Genomic DNA, 16,370 nt, shown 5'->3' with positions numbered 1-16,370 from the left:
GTGAGAGGGGTGGGGTCAGCACACCGTTGTCGGTTTTCTTGACCTCGGAACCGCTACTTGTCACTCGCGTAGCTCCTCAGTGGGCTTCACGAAGCTGAGTGCATCCTGTTTTAGTCATCCCAGAAAGGAAAAATCCATGGCGATACCGGAAATCGAACACGGGTTCTCCACAAAACAGTCAGTTACGCTGTACGCTGACCGCTGAGCTTCGCACTTCGCAGGTGGGTTGGGGGGGGGGGGGGGGGGGGAAGAAGCGGTGGCATAAAAGCATTACTCAGGAGCACAGGGAGCAGTTTCGACCAAACCTGGTATATAAGTCACTCATAGTTTGTATAAAAATACTGTGGCAGTAAGATACATCTACTACCGTTAGGGGTGGGGATTACAGTGAGAAGGGGTGACATATATAAACCTCACATGTAAGGAATTGGCTTGGAATACTTTAAAAATACGAAGCGCAATATGTCTCGTATTTGCGTTCATTGTGTCAACATCGTGAGAATGAATAATGCAGCGAGCCAGCGATTTTTCCAGCGTGGGGCCAAAAAGATGCTTGTCGGCTCAATACCACAGATGCAGTTAATATCCTCTCTAGAGTCGCATCATGTAAAACAGAGGAGAATCTGCCAACTGCCAGTGAGAGTCGTTTTTTGTCGAAATGACTGTCGGTTACAGGCAGGTTACGAGTTTCCTCAGAATTCAGATGAAACTGCAGGTCGCAGTTCGCTAGAGGTACGGATGAAATATGCGTGAAATAAATGTGACATACGCGCACCCAGGGGAAGCCGCGGGCAAAAACAATAGTTAAATATAGGGTTAATAAAAAAGAATCATACGATTTGACATGTCTGTATACTGATAAACATATACAATGAACTTTGTTTTTTGATGACGAGAAACTAAGCAAAAAAATTTTTTTCACATCTTTTCATAGGTGTTCAATATGCCTCCCTTGAGATGCATGGCATATGACAATTTCCGTGAACTGCACAAAACGCATTAAATTTTGGAAAGTCCCTCTCATGTTGTTCAACTTTAAGTAGTTGTTCCGTACCCCATATTCACGCATTATGACGGTTCACCTTTCCATTTAAATGCAATATTGCTTACTCACTAAACACTAACAGTGCAAGAAAACTCTCATCCTCCATCTTGCCAAGAACGAATTTACAGAACTCCACACGTTCTTGTTTGTCATCTTCACGAAGAGCTTGCAATATCTGAATTTTATATTGTATGTGCAAACTTCGAAACAACACACGCCAGACGGACATCGGGGCCATGTTGCGCTACCGAGCTGCACGGCGAACGGATTTCTGCGGACTCCTTGTGAAACTATGGCGGATGCGTTCGACATCCGTGTCACACCGGAGGGCGGCCCGGCGATTTGCGTCTACACAAACAACCTGTTTCTAGGAATTGCTATGCCGTCGTCTAATGATCTGTGCCGTAGGATGATCCAAGCCATACCTAACACGAAAGCCACTCTGAAGAGTTATTACTTACCCTCTCTGCGCGAAACGTAGAACACAAGATGCTTTCTTTTGTCCCGACACCACGAACTGAAGTGGGCGCATACTGTTGCTACCTAGGGGGAACCATGTAGAACTCGAGAGTTTGCTCCTTCCAATAGTGCGTTGTTCACGCACATATCTCAAATAACTTGATAGTTACGAGTCTTTTAAATGGGATGGTTGTTTTCGATACTCCATGTATAATTCATTTACTCTCCTTTACAAGCACGGTGGGATGAGAACCGTTTTCAGCAACGTTCGTACTGGTAACTGGCTTCTCACGGTCTATTGCGACTTTATCAAATCGGGTACCATATTTAAAGCGCCGGATAAAGAGATCGACGAGTCCTCGCAACACGTCGGCTGTGCATTCCGATACGCTCTAGAGCAGAGTAGTCTGTGCTGTTCTATATGCAGTTTCTTGATTGCAGTTATATCTACAATGTAACGATGACTGAGATGATCAGGTTAGAGTGACGTAAAAACATTAAATCGACTTACCTTTTCATTTTACTCAAGCATCCGGAAGCATGTCGGTCAATTCTTCGTCTGCATGTTCACTGTGTCGGCACCTGCTGTATAAATATCTTAATAACCTTAGCACTATGTATGCTACTACTATAAGGCGTTTTCTCGTTACAGTACATCGTTAAAAGTAGGGTTTTCTCTTCAGAGTCTTGCTTACAATGAGGATATGACGTTCATCTGCATAATTCACTTGTATTTTTCCCTATGACACTGGCGTTGTAGATAAAAGGTAAGTGAAAGTAGGAGTCTATAAACAGCCATCAACGAAGGGGGCGCGGGAAGATCAAATGCACTGTGCGCAAGTGCAGCGAGAATCTATGGAAATATCAGCTCGCACTCTCATTGTTACCCTTCGTCCACACATTGGTGCCAACGTTGGCGCCATCGTTGAGCAGTATTTGTGAGACAGATCCACACATTCGAGACTACATTCAGTTGAATTTGCAGAGCATTTGCGGTTTTGAATGCGTGAATAATTATATTTTGTTACTACAAATCTGCAAAGCATCATATGTAAAAAAATTTGTCGGCCTGTAACACTTCTTACGTTTAGAAATCTCTAACTTTTAAGTAAGTTGTAGGTTATCAATCACCATAATTAAAAATTCATGTACCTGTTCTGTGATTTTATTTACAATCATTGTTGCAGGCTTCAGGATTGTTTCATATGTTTTGTCGTAGGCTAACAGCAGATTTTGAGCTGCTTCTTCAAATGATTCAACCCAAAATAAAAAAAATTAAGTTACTGTTTAGGGGGAAAAGTTTGTTTGCCATTGACACATCGATTTCTTGCTACATGAGACAATTTCAAAAGCCTACCTTTACTTTTTAAAATATCAACTCAAGTCATGTCACTAGACTATGCCCAAAGTTTGCAAAACAGTATGTGAGGCGTTTATAGACTATGTTAAGGAAATGTGCATTTTGTAATGCACGTAACCCTAAGGCTGAGTCCACACACTGTGTCCAACATTGGTGCAAATAATTAGTTGGTCCAATGCGTGGATCGATGAAATAGCAATATTGGTACGCCACCGTCGCTTGTCATTATTTCGAGCAAATATCAAAAGGCGTCGAGACAAATATTAATATGTCAACCACACTTTGGCGCCAACGTTGTTTGTTTCCACTGTTGTTCAGAAACCCGAGTCTGCTTATTTGTTGCTTGTGTTACTACGTTGATTTTTGAAATTACAATGTATCAGGAACAGTGGAGTAACAGGCAAGTCCATGAGTTTTTCGGGAGTACATTTGGGGAATCCTACTACCAGGAACCACAAAGATTGCAATACTACAGTGGATGCATGAAAGCGCATCCAGCAAAAATATCCGAATTAAAAAACGAGTCTTCAATTTGAATTTATCGCCTTTACCAGAAGAGGACAAAAGACTTAAGTCGATTCAGGGACATTTAGAATGAAGCATATCAAAGTATTCCGTTTTCCTACGATCTCATGGATAGCTTTCTTGGACAAGACAACAGCAAAATAGGAATGTAGGCGTAGAGACTCAGTGGTGCTTTTGAAACTATTTCTCACTGAACGAACTTTAAAAAATGGACATTACCTTAACATAATATTTCAAGGCCTCACATATTGTTTTGCAAACTTCAGGCACTATCAGTGGCATCACCTGAGAGAATATTTTACAAAGGAAATTTAGGTTGTCTAATGTAGCAAGAAATCAAGTGTCAATGACTAACAAAATTTTCCGGGTATATCTTCCCTCCAAAAACTATCTTTTTTTAATTTTGGGTTCAATCATTTGAAGAAGCAGCTCAAAATCTGTTGTTGATATCCAACAAAACTTATCAAACTTTCCTGACTTGAAGGTTTGTGCTTGAGATGGTTTAATAACTGACACAAGTTGAACTTGCAACAATAACTATAAATAAAATCACAAGACAAGTTGATGAAATTTTAAGTATGGTAACTAAGAAATTAGACTTTACTTTTAAAAAATTTTACTAATTTCTAAAAGTGTGAAGAGTTACAGCCCATCAAATTCTTTTAAAAGTAGCTCTTTATCTGTTTTGTAATGACAAAATACAATTATTCATGCGCTAAAAAGCGTAAATGCACCAGCCGCGATCAAATAAGTTTACGTGGGCTCATTATGAATTTAACTGATCGTTGGTTGAAATGTTTGGCTGATGTCCCATAAATATTGCCCACTGTTGGCGCCACGTTGGCACCAGTGAGTAGACGAAGAGTAATTATCGTAAATGGGCCAATGTCGATAGCTTAGGTTGTAACGGCGATAGTATTTTTGCACCTCTTTCACTTTAACCATACAGGTACTCAAGGCTACTAGAGGTCTACAGACAGGCGACTACCTCGTAAGTAGACCATTGGATTAAAAATTGTAAGAAGTCTTTATTCTGCATGTGCTTAGAAGTGTGGTTGTTTCTCCTCTGTGTTCCATGGTTGCATCTCGCCGAGTCTCGTTCTAGTCAGTCATTTCTCTTTGTGTGTGTGTGTGTGTGTGTGTGTGTGTGTGTGTGTGTGTGATGTATTCACTCGCCAAATGTATATCACCATCCTTGTTGTGCTCTGATGTGTGTCTATAGAGTGTTCATTTTCGTAAAGTGAGTTAGGGATGGTGTAGCAGGAGCAAAGAAAGAAACTGTGAGCTGTCAGTCACGAAAGTCTCATATTGCTTTATTAGGACAGTTTTCTCCTTTGAAATCCAAAAAGTGTGTAAGAAAAAATGACGACGTTGAGTCAAGTTCAATAGAAACAGAAATGAATCTACAATCGAATGAATCAGGGCCATAGGCAACGTTCTTTTTTATATATAAAAGGCTATCTAAATAACATTCTAATAACCTGAATTTCCTTAAAATACTGAGGAATGTTTCTTACTTGTTGGAAACACATTCAACGTCACCACTTAAACAACACCTTCAACAAGAAATGGTTAACAGTGAATGCTTGAACTCTAGTATTTATTTCGCGTAGGAACAGTCCAGAGCTACTCACAGTAGAGAAAGACTTTTAAGCTTCTGATAGCGGAATTCTTTCGTTGCTGTGCTTCCATTTTATTAACTTAATAAAATTTACACGACTCTGGCAAATATTTTTATACAGTCATGTACATATTTACACACACATATATATTATATGAGAGAGAACTATATAAAAACAATTAGGCCCAAACACACAACATTTAACACGCTGTGCTAAAGGCAGTCTTCATTCAACAGCAACCGTAGCATAAAATAATTATTGTATCAACACAATTAACCATTTCGTTTCTTGTTCTAGAAACACGGCTGTAGCAGCAGCATATATCTTGTCCTCCTTTTTTTTCCAGAATGAATGCACTCTACACAGATCAACACAATTGATCATAAAACGACCTCTGGCACCACTACTTTAGGGCCAGACAGACTGGCCTGCAACATTATAAAAAAATTCATCCTCTTTTAACGGTCAACTTTATTAGCAGGAGGGACGGGAGATCGCTATAAGTCGTATTCTCGGTCGATCTAACTTTGTCTTGAGTGCCCGCTACAATACAAAAATAACCAACTGTGAGTAACAAATCGATGCGATAAAACACTCGGAACGCTAGACAAGACGTCTTAATAGCACTGGAGTCTCGTTCGTGTCCTCCGCTTTACCTACAGCCCTGGTACAATTGACATGGAGTATAAAGTCTGACTACAAGCCATTTGGCAACTAACTCGATAGATCCTCGTACTTTTTTTTCCTCTCCATTGTAAAAAAAATGACACAGAGTCCAAAAGCTGAATAATTAGGCCCGAATACTTTTCATTCTTTTTTTTAAATTTCTTATTTTTGTTTATTTAATGGACTTAACATTTTTTTTCTCAAAGTGGAAGAAATTCCAAAATGACGATCTGATAGCAAACACATTAAAAATATTATTCAAATCACAGTTAAGATATTTACATACGAGTTAAGTTCGGCTGCAATGCGTATAGAAACAGAGCGATACAATAAGCCTTAGGTCGGCCAGTACATTACATCGAAGCGGGCTGAAGCCTGTCGATGGTGGTTACCTCGCCACTACTGGAGTTTAGATAACTCCTCGCTCACTACTTGCATCGTCTCTCGCGTTATGGCACAAGTCAAGTCTCGGCAGCCACAAACAGAACGTCAGCGGGAGACTCTCGGGTCAGAGCACACGCACTGCTTCTAACACCTCTTTTTTCAAACGGCGAACACCTGCACATGCTACGTTCTTTCACGGAAAGAAAAATATACCACGACAGCGTCTCTTTGCACTTCGTACAGGAAGTTATTTGGAAATTTTATTTTACGTTTAAAAAGTCTTTGGTATCCGCGCGCGACTTTGGGGGAGTAGTGTTCTGGGTGGAGGTGAGGAAGGGGGGGGGGGAGGGTTTACCGAGTGGAAGCTCTTTCGACAATCGCGAGGACCTGGAGGTGGGGCGCCCGCGGGGGGAGTCGGCATTATACGTGCGTGGCCAGCGTGCCCCGTTTGACGGCGGCCGGCTGCGAGCTGGGCACTATGTACTGCGACGTGGGCGACGACGGCAGGCGCGCCACCTGCGGCACCGCGCCGTTGCGGGCAGCGGAGGCGGCGGCAGCGGCGGCGGCTGCGGAGGCGGCGGCGGCGGCGGCTGCGGAGGCGGCGGCGGCGGTGGAGTAGGGGGGCGGCGCGGGCGCGCCCACCGGCTGCTGCGCGCTCAGCGGCAGCGGCAGCGGCAGCGTGGCGGCGCCGGCGGGCGGAGCGCGCAGGTAGGGGTTGCCGTAGACGGCGGAGTAGCGGGGGTCGACGGGCGCGCCCAGCGACTCGCGGCTCGTCTCCAGCGCCAGCGTCGCCGGCGGCGTGTACTCGCGCGAGTAGTCCACGTACGGCACGTATCCGTTGTTGTTCTGCCCGTCCTGCAACAGCGAGGCCACACTCGCCACGGCTCTTCCAACAACACCCGGGTCTCTCACGAGCAGAACACGGCAAATGCCATAACCCGATTTCCCAGAAACTTCACTCAGTGGAAGAGGAGTCAAAATAAGCTGAAACGTGTCTCAGCTTATCGTTAGACCTCTACATCTACATTTATACTCCGCAAGCCACCAACGGTGGCCACTGTCATTACCTCCGTTTCCTGTTCCAGGCGCGTATGGTTTGCGGGAAGAACGACTGCCGGAAAGCCTCCGTGCACGCTCGAATCTCTCTAATTTCACATTCGTGATCTCCTCGGGAGGTATAAGTAGGGGGAAGCAGTATATTCGATACCTCATCCAGAAACGCACCCTCTCGAAACCTGGACAGCAAGCTACACCACGATGCAGAGCGCCTCTCTTGACGAGTCTGCCACTTGAGTTTGCTAAACATCTCCGTAACGCTATCACTCTTACCAAATAACCCTGCGACGAAACGCGCCGCTCTTCTTTGGATCTTCTCTATCTCCTCTGTCAACACGACCTGGTACGGATCCCACACTGATGAGCAATACTCAAGTATCGGTCGAACGAGTGTTTTGTAAGCCACCTCCTTTGTTGATGGACTACATTTTCTAAGGACTCTCCCAATGAATCTCAACCTGGCACTCGCCTTACCAACAATTAATTTTATATGATCATTCCACTTCAAATCGTTCCGCGCGCACACTCCCAGATATTTTTCAGAAGTAACTGCTACCAGTGTTTGTTCCGCTATCATATAATCATACAATAAAGGATCCTTCTTTCTATGTATTCGCAATACATTACATTTGTCTATGTTAAGGGCCAGTTGCCACCCCCTGCACCAAGTGCCTATCCGCTGCAGATCTTCCTGCATTTCGCTACAATTTTCTAATGCTGCAACTTCTCTGTATACTACAGCATCATCCGCGACAAGCCGCATGGAACTTCCGACACTATCTACTAGGTCATTTATATATATTGTGAAAAGCAATGGTCCCATAACACTCCCCTGTAGTGCGCCAGAGGTTACTTTAACGTCTGTACACGTCTCTCCATTGAGAACAACATGCTGTGTTCTGTTTGCTAAAAACTCTTCAATCCAGCCACACAGCTGTCTGATATTACGTAGGCTCTTACTTTGTTTATCAGGCGACAGTGCGGAACTGTATCGAACGCCTTCCGGAAGTCAAGGAAAATGGCATCTACCTGCGAGCCTGGATCTAGTATTTTCTGGGTCTCATGAACAAATAAAGCGAGTTGAGTCTCACACGATCTCTGTTTCCGGAATCCATGTTGAATCCTACAGAGTAGATTCTGGGTTTCCAGAAATGACATGATACGCGAGCAAAAAACATGTTCTAAAATTCTACAACAGATCGATGTCAGAGATATAGGACGTCAGAGATATAGTCCTTTTCTGAGAAAAAGGCGTTCAGAGTTTTCGAGGTTATTTATGTGCCTTTTTACCGAGCAAACAGTTCAGTCTAAACCCGATTACTGCTGTTTGTTTCGGTTTTACTTTTTGCCAACTATGTCCGTAGGGGATTACGTCACGGACGTTTTCCGATGTATATTGAAATGACGTTGTCCTTATTCGTCCACTAAGTGCATGTCACGTGAATGAATTTAAAAATAAAAGCAAAAATGAATGTAAAATGATTTGAATTTTTTTCAGCGTTTTTTGATTCATAATCTGCCACAAAAGCCAGTTTTCGGAAAAATGATGCGCCATGCTCGGTTTACCACGAAATTATTGTCAACGCATTAAATCTTCAGTAATGTTAACGACGCTTCTTTCCCGAGTTAAATTCAGGACTAAATGTCGCTGTGGTAAACCTGCCTTCGCCTGATGCTTGAGGTGTTCGGAACTTCTATGTTTCGGCTTGTTGTGTACCCCAGTTGTAATTTTATAGCTAATATAACGCCCCTGTAACTTGATAAAAAACATTCGTGTAGTAACCTTCTACGGACATGGGGAGATAAACAAAATAAAGTAATATAAAATAAATAAAACAATGATGGGGCTTCGAACAAGGGACGTAAAAGTGAGATCGCGACGCTAGCCACTATGGTGCCAGTTGGGCTGGGCTTTTAGCGCGTAAGAAGATATCTAAATTACATCAAATACTTGGACATTCGTTAACTCAGAAACGGTTGCATAGCTACGGAGAATCACTTATTTTGGCTCCTCTTCCATTGATGTGAGTGAAGTTATGGGAACTCAGGTTATGGCACTTGCCGTGCTCTCCTCATCAGCTCAACATCTCATTCATTTTGCTTTTAAATTTACAAATGCGAAGGCTTCGACAACTAACGTCAATATGAATAAAATATTTTTTGGCATTAGAACGCCTCATTTTGCAGCTAAAAACCACTGTTAACCGTGGAGAATTTTTAAAAGCTGGCAGAACATTGTTGGTTGACGTTACTACTAATCTTCCAGAAGATAGAGACCTATCCAGTAGCAGATCCAAATTTCTTTGAAGTGTTTATATTTCTCACCAGCATTGCTGTTGCTGGGACAACACATACCTCAGTATAATGTTATTTTATGCCTTTTTATGAACTATTGGTATATTGCTATGAAAACTGTGTACTTGTTGCTATAATAATAACAATAAGTTTAATAATTATAAATTTCTGTGGCGTTAGTGACAGATTTTTTATTTTATCAATCAGGTTAGAGTGGTCCTTCGCGCCTGGACAGCTGTGCTTGTTAAGGCGCCTGCCCCGCATCGAATCTGCCGAGCGGATTAGCCCTTTTGGTGTATTTGTCCACTGCATTGGACAGTTTTATTTTCAGCCGATGTATGCGTTCTAAATGCTTTGTAAGCCTCTGGGCATAGGGTACTTTATAACGGACATTCTCTTCTACGTGTTTGTATTCCAGTGCCATCTGTTGACCAATGTCTGAACTTCGAGCGCACGCTCAAAGTGTCAGTCACGCACAGTTGTGGCTTAATGGGCCTACTTACTTAGCCTTTATAATTATATACATTTTTTATGAATGTTCAACAATATTCTTGTATTTTTTCCGTTGAGAGAGGTTTCCACAATTTCAAAACTGGTCATCACCGTAAGTTATCGGAATTACAGTTGTTATGGCAAAGTTTCAAAAAAATCGTCAACGACAGTGGACAAAGTGTCTACAGCCATCGTCGTCTGGTTTCCTACAACAATCCATATATTGCTTACATGCTGTTCTCAGCTTTCCCAGTCGTTTTTACAATAGTTTGTCACAACTAACTACTTGGAATTATTTCAACAATGATCAAGAACTATAAAGAAAAACTCACCACGGAAAAGATTTTAGAAATTCTGGAAAGCAGTGACACAGAATATTTAGATGAAGATAACTGTGATTGTGATCCTGATTCTGATGTTTTCTAACAATCACGCTTTGGAAGAATATATTTCTGTCAGAAGTCTTGGAGAGAATGCCTCTGTTGAATAAGTATATTGCAGGATCATGGATTATGGCACGAAAACAACCATAAAGAAGAGAGGCAGACGTTCAAAGGACGCTATCCCAGTATATGTGCCCGCAAAGCGTAGAAATTGTAAGTAGGCTGTTTATGTTTTCTCTATGTAAGTAGGCTGTTTATGTTTTCTTATTGGCAATGTTACGTAGCGCTCAATATGAAAATCACTGGCTGTGCTGTGTGCAGTCTGTGGCTGCTTTGCATTGTTGTAATACTCGCCATTGTAGTGTTAGGCAGCTGGCTGTGAACAGCGCGTAGCGTTGCGCAGTTGGAGGTGAGCCGCCAGCAGTGGTGGATGTGGGGAGAGAGATGGCGGAGTTTTGTAATTTTTCATGAACTGATATATATATTATGGCATGTGATGATATTAAGGTAAATACATTGTTTGCTCTCTATTAATATCTTTCATTTGCTAACTATCCCTATCAGTAGTTAGTGCCTTTAGTAGTTTGAATCTTTTATTTAGCTGGCAGTAGTGGCGCTTGCTGTATTGCAGTAGTGGGAGAAACGAAGATTATTGTGAGGTAAGTGATTTAGTGATTTGTGAAAGGTATAGTTTAATGTTAGTCAGGGCCATTATTTTGTAGGGAATTTTGAAAGTCAGATTGCGTTGCGCTAACAAAATATTGTGTGTCAGGTTAAGCACAGTCCTGTATAATTGTTAAAAGGGGACGTTTCATATGTCGACCCTTAGCCTAGGATACCTCACTGGAATCTTCTGATTTTTTCTTGTAGTTTGTGTAATTAGTGTAGATTTTGTTTATTGCTAGCGCGTAACTGTAGAGAGAATCTCCTTTGTAGTTGCAGTCTTTCATTGTTGTACAGTAAAACAGTTGTGGCATGCATGTAGATTTGCACCAAGTATTTCGCAGCTGCCATTAACTAGATATTATTTTCAGTGCTATTTTAATGTGTTCTCTTATTTTTGATCTTCAAATTGTGTTTTTCTGTGTTGTCGTGTGAAATACTGTGACAATAATGGCGTGTGAAAAACGTAATACTAGGCTCCAAAGTAAACTGAGAAATGACAGTGAAAATGAAAGCAGTGTGTTAGCGCCACCGAGTAATGAATTAACTGATGTTCAAAGTAGTAATTTGATAATTGTGCATAGGGAAATGGAGCGGGCGGCAAACAATGGCGTGGACAGTGAAACAATTAGTGAAGAGGGAAGCATTATCGATCGATCGGTCGGCAACAGCTCGCCTCAGGAATCCGAAATGATAGGACACAATTTTGCAAACACTGTAGATTCAGGTTTTGCGTCCTCACCGTTTTCTCAAATGAGTCAAGACACGTTTTCCGCTTGTCAAAATGTGAATGTTGCCGGTGCAAATTCACTGCCGAAAAGCACTGAGGAACATGTTTCAGACACCAGTGCATTGTTATTACAGTTAATGCAACAAATGGGACAAAAGCTACAAAAGTTAGACACAACACTTGAACAAAATCAGAGACAAACACAGCAAAAGCTTGAAAAGTTAGACACAATGGAACAACACCAGAGACAAACACAGCAACAGTTAGACACAGTGGAACAAAATCTCAAAAAGTTAGACACAATGGAACAAAATCTTCAAAAGTTAGACACCACACTTGAACAAACACGTGAAGATTTAACTAGTGAGTTACATAACATTGAATCGAAATGTCAAAAAGTCTGTAATGACGTAAAATCACAAATTTGTGAGCATTTCCAACCTATTTTTTCGCGGCATGAAAATGCATTACAGAATCATGAAGCAGCCATAAAAGAACTGCAAACTATTTTTCATGAAAATCACAACACCTTGCAAGCTAAAATTGACTCAGTTGCATCTACCGATTCGGTTACGCAACTTGCAATAACTCAGGAAAACTTAAAGGACACAGTAGATTCGATTTCAACACAAATGGACATTCTGAAACTTGGTTCAGAAAAACACAATGAGGAAATGTGTTCACTATCGGAGAAAGTAGCCGAACTTTCGGATCAGGTCACTAACTTATCTACAAAGGTAGATGATGATCTGAATGACACAAGACCTGTAGCCTTCACTGACACTGAAGAGTGCGAACAAATTAGGAAATTCAAACAAAATCAGAATCAGATTAATACGCAACACCAAAGAGAAATCCGGGAAGTACAAGATCAGCTGACACAGTTAATACAAGAATTACGTATTTCAGAGGATACTCGCGCCCCAATACGGGAAGAGGGACATACAAATACGGAACAGACACAAAATAACAACACAGGGCACTTCGGAAATTGTGAAAGAAGTTGGCAAGGTACGCCGAATTTTGAGATGGAACCGCAGAAACGACGTAACAATGACCGACATGCGACTTGCCGACATGATGATTTTGACTATAAGCTGTTCATTACTACACGTAAATTCAAAACATTTAAGAATTCTGGCAACGACATTCATCCACAAGCATGGCTCCATCAATTCTCGCATTGTTTTCCTCCCAACTGGTCGTTAGAACACAGATTAGAATTTATGTGTGGCTACTTAGAGAATGAACCAGCTGTAAGAATGCGATCGGTCATTCACGATTGCCACAGTGAGGGAGAATTTTACCATGCCTTCCTCTCAGCATATTGGTCTCAAGCCACACAAGACCGTGTAAAACATAGCATCATGATGATGAAACACTTTGAACAGTCTGAATTTTCCAGTCTTGTGAAATATTTTGAAGACATGTTGCACAAGAATCAGTACCTGACAAACCCATACAGCCCCTCAGAACTCATCCGCATTTGCTTAATCAAACTGCCTGAACATTTACGACATATTATTTTGGCAGGACGTTGCAAAGACGACATTGAAGCATTTCAGGGACTGTTACAAGAATTAGAAATTGACACTGACAATCGCGGAACGCGAAACCAGGAACACAACAATTACAGGTCACATCCGTCGCAATTCCGCGATGAAAGAAGTAATAACTTGACACGACAAGGCTATTCTCACAACACAAATCGTGACCAAAACAGACACCACCCGTATGACAACCGTTGGCAGAGTAGTAATAACTACAGGGAAAGATCACCTCTCCGTGGTAATGATTATCACAGAGACAATAAGAGAAACAGACAATATGGGAACCAAAATAAATACTATCAAGGGAGACAGAATAACTTTAGACGCAACGGACCAGCGCGCAGTTACGATTCAGGGAGAAATTCTCCACCATGTGACCGACAAGAAAGAAACTATGGAATCTACCGACATGACGACAGACGATATGATCGTAACGACAGACCTGAATTGCATCAGAACTGGCGGGATTCAAACAGAGCAGGGCCCTCTCGTCACGGTGAATTTGTAGAAGTTAGGTCTCCAAACCCCAATAACGACGCGCGCCAACAAAGAGACAATAGGCAATGACTCACACCGCTGGCAGCCACAAAACGTTCTTATGACACTAACGACGCAGCTGCCGTAGCTAGTAATTACGTAAAAATGGAAGATATTAGGGACATCTTACTCCAAGAACACGACGTAAAACATAACAACGTTGCATATCCTGTGATTTGCATTACAGTAAATGACGTAAAATTTACGGCAGTACTTGACTCTGGCAGTCCCATTTCAGTAATCAGTGAAACAGCCTTTAGCAAATGCAACAAATCGAACGATTGCCCCACACTTCCGTTACGTAAGATTAAATTACAAGGTGCAATCTTTGGAAAAAGTGTAGATGTACGCCAACAAACCAACCTAGAATTCTTTTGTCAAAGCCACAGCTTCTCTACGAACTTCCTTATTGTTCCATTATTGTCGACGGAAATTATACTGGGAGTAGACTTTTTGAATAAATACAAAGCAATCTTAAACTTTCACGATGCTGAAATAACTTTAGAAAAAGAAGGTAAGTCAATAGCTTTGAAATTTGAAGATTGGCTCTCAAACCATGATGAGGAAATTAATCGGCTTTACGTTCTGTTAGACAACAGTTCGGAATTTTCTACGGAACTAGACACTAACAATCACTCTGCAAGTACTGACAGGGATGATATCGACGGCGCATTTGACACTAATAAGTTAATTCAGAATAAAATTCAAACAATTGAGAATTGTAATGACGCTGATAGGCAGGACCTTTTTGAGATTTTACAAGCACATTCCACAGTTTTTACTCATAAAACAGGAACAATCAAGGGATTTCAATACCAATTTCGTGTTCGTGAGCATACTAAATTTTGTGTTAGACCATATGTAATTCCAGCACATTATAGGGACCGTGTTAGAACAGAAATACAATCTATGCTCGATGAGGGCATTATTGAGCCTGCAGTAAGCTCATACAACAATCCATTACATGTTGTTGAGAAGAAAAATGGATCGATCAGGCTTGTCTTAGATTCGAGACAAATCAATACGATCATTATTCCTGAAACAGACAGGCCGCAAACGTTAGAAGAACTTCTTCAAAATTTTAATGGTGTAAAAGTGTTGTCTTCCATTGATCTCAGATCCAGCTTTTATCAGATCGAACTTCATCCAGAATGTAGAAAATACACAGCTTTCCTTTGTTTCGGCGTTTGTTATCAGTTTCGGAAACTTCCTTTTGGTTTGAACATTTCTTCGGCAGCATTCATTCGTGGGTTAAATTCCATATTACCTGAGTTCTTAAAACGTCACATCACCTTGTATGTGGACGATATTCTGATAGCAGAAGCTTCATGGGAACAACATAATCGCATCCTCAACAGTTTGTTACGTATTTTTGCAGAATCTGGAATTACAGTTAACTTGGAAAAGTCTGAATTCGGTAGGACAAAGGTGAAGTTTTTGGGACATATTATTTCTTCTGAAGGGATTCAGCCGGATCCTGAAAAGTTAGAAGCAATCAGAGCCATTCCAGTTCCATCCACAAAAAGACAAGTCCGCAGTTTTCTAGGTCTCGTAAATTTTTACCGTCGTTTTCTGAATATGCAAATTCTTGTTACACCAAAACTTTGTTCTCTCACTGGAAAAAATACTATTTGGAACTGGGACGAACAAGCACAATTGGAATTCAATTCTTTGAAAGAAGCGTTACTTCACGCGCCAATCTTAGCTCATCCAGATCTGTCACAAGATTTCTGCCTTAGCACGGATTCTTCTAAAGTCGGTCTTGGTGCCCATTTATTTCAAGAAGCCATAGAAAATGACACTACCGTTCAGAAAACCATTGCTTTTGCTAGCCGAGTGCTAACAAAATCTGAAAAAAATTATTCCGTTACTGAATTAGAAGCTTTAGCTATCGTTTGGGCATTTAACAAATTCCGTTTCTTTCTTTCTGGTAAGCACGTAAAAGTATACAGTGATGATCGTGCATTACAATTTCTTATGTCTTCAAAATTAAATCATGACAGGTTAAAACGTTGGGCATTGTTTCTGCAAGAATTCCGCTTCACAATAGTCTACATTCCCGGCAAGGAGAACATTGTTGCGGACGCACTGTCACGCGCACCGGCTGGGCTTGAGAAAAGTAACAAAGAAGGCAACCTCGAGAAAAATTTCAGTATTCTTTACATTCAGAAAGTCGCCTTTGAAAACTTCATCACCACATCTTTAAAGGACATTGCTCATGAACAAGATAAAGATCCGATTTGGAAAGACATCAAGAGCAAATGGCATGAAAGGACACACACACAGATTCGGCATTATTATCTGGTTAGAAACAACATACTGTTCAAACGCTGCACTGTTGATGACAAGCTATGGGTACTTTGCATTCCTGACGATTTTGTTAATAAGCTCATTTGGTACATTCATTTCAGTTACGCACATTTTGGCCCACGAAAATGTTATCATATTCTTCGAACGACTTGTTATTTTAACAATATGGAAAAGCGAATTCGAAGAGTCTTGTCTATTTGTAAACTTTGTCAAAAGGCGAAACCATCTACTATCTCACATCGTGCTCCGCTGTTTCCTATCATTCCTTCTAAATTAAAAGAATTTGCTGCTGT

General features: G+C 41.3%; 1 protein-coding gene across 3 annotated transcripts in view; it reads right to left on the bottom strand.

Annotated features, from left to right (window-relative positions):
* Window positions 1–4,686: 4,686 nt before the first annotated feature.
* LOC124612264 (irregular chiasm C-roughest protein) overlaps window positions 4,687–16,370 on the bottom strand; it is a 1,966,673-nt gene continuing 1,954,989 nt past the window's right edge. For all 3 annotated transcript variants that reach the window (XM_047140359.1, XM_047140358.1, XM_047140360.1), the window contains one exon: window positions 4,687–6,916. In XM_047140359.1, coding sequence (XP_046996315.1) covers window positions 6,482–6,916 — 435 coding nt within the window. In that variant the 3' untranslated portion in view covers window positions 4,687–6,481. The remainder of the gene's footprint in view (window positions 6,917–16,370) is intronic.

Source organism: Schistocerca americana, chromosome 4, assembly GCF_021461395.2.
Source record: "Schistocerca americana isolate TAMUIC-IGC-003095 chromosome 4, iqSchAmer2.1, whole genome shotgun sequence".
NCBI classification, from domain to species: domain Eukaryota; kingdom Metazoa; phylum Arthropoda; class Insecta; order Orthoptera; family Acrididae; genus Schistocerca; species Schistocerca americana.
This window is presented reverse-complemented; position numbering and strand designations above follow the sequence as displayed.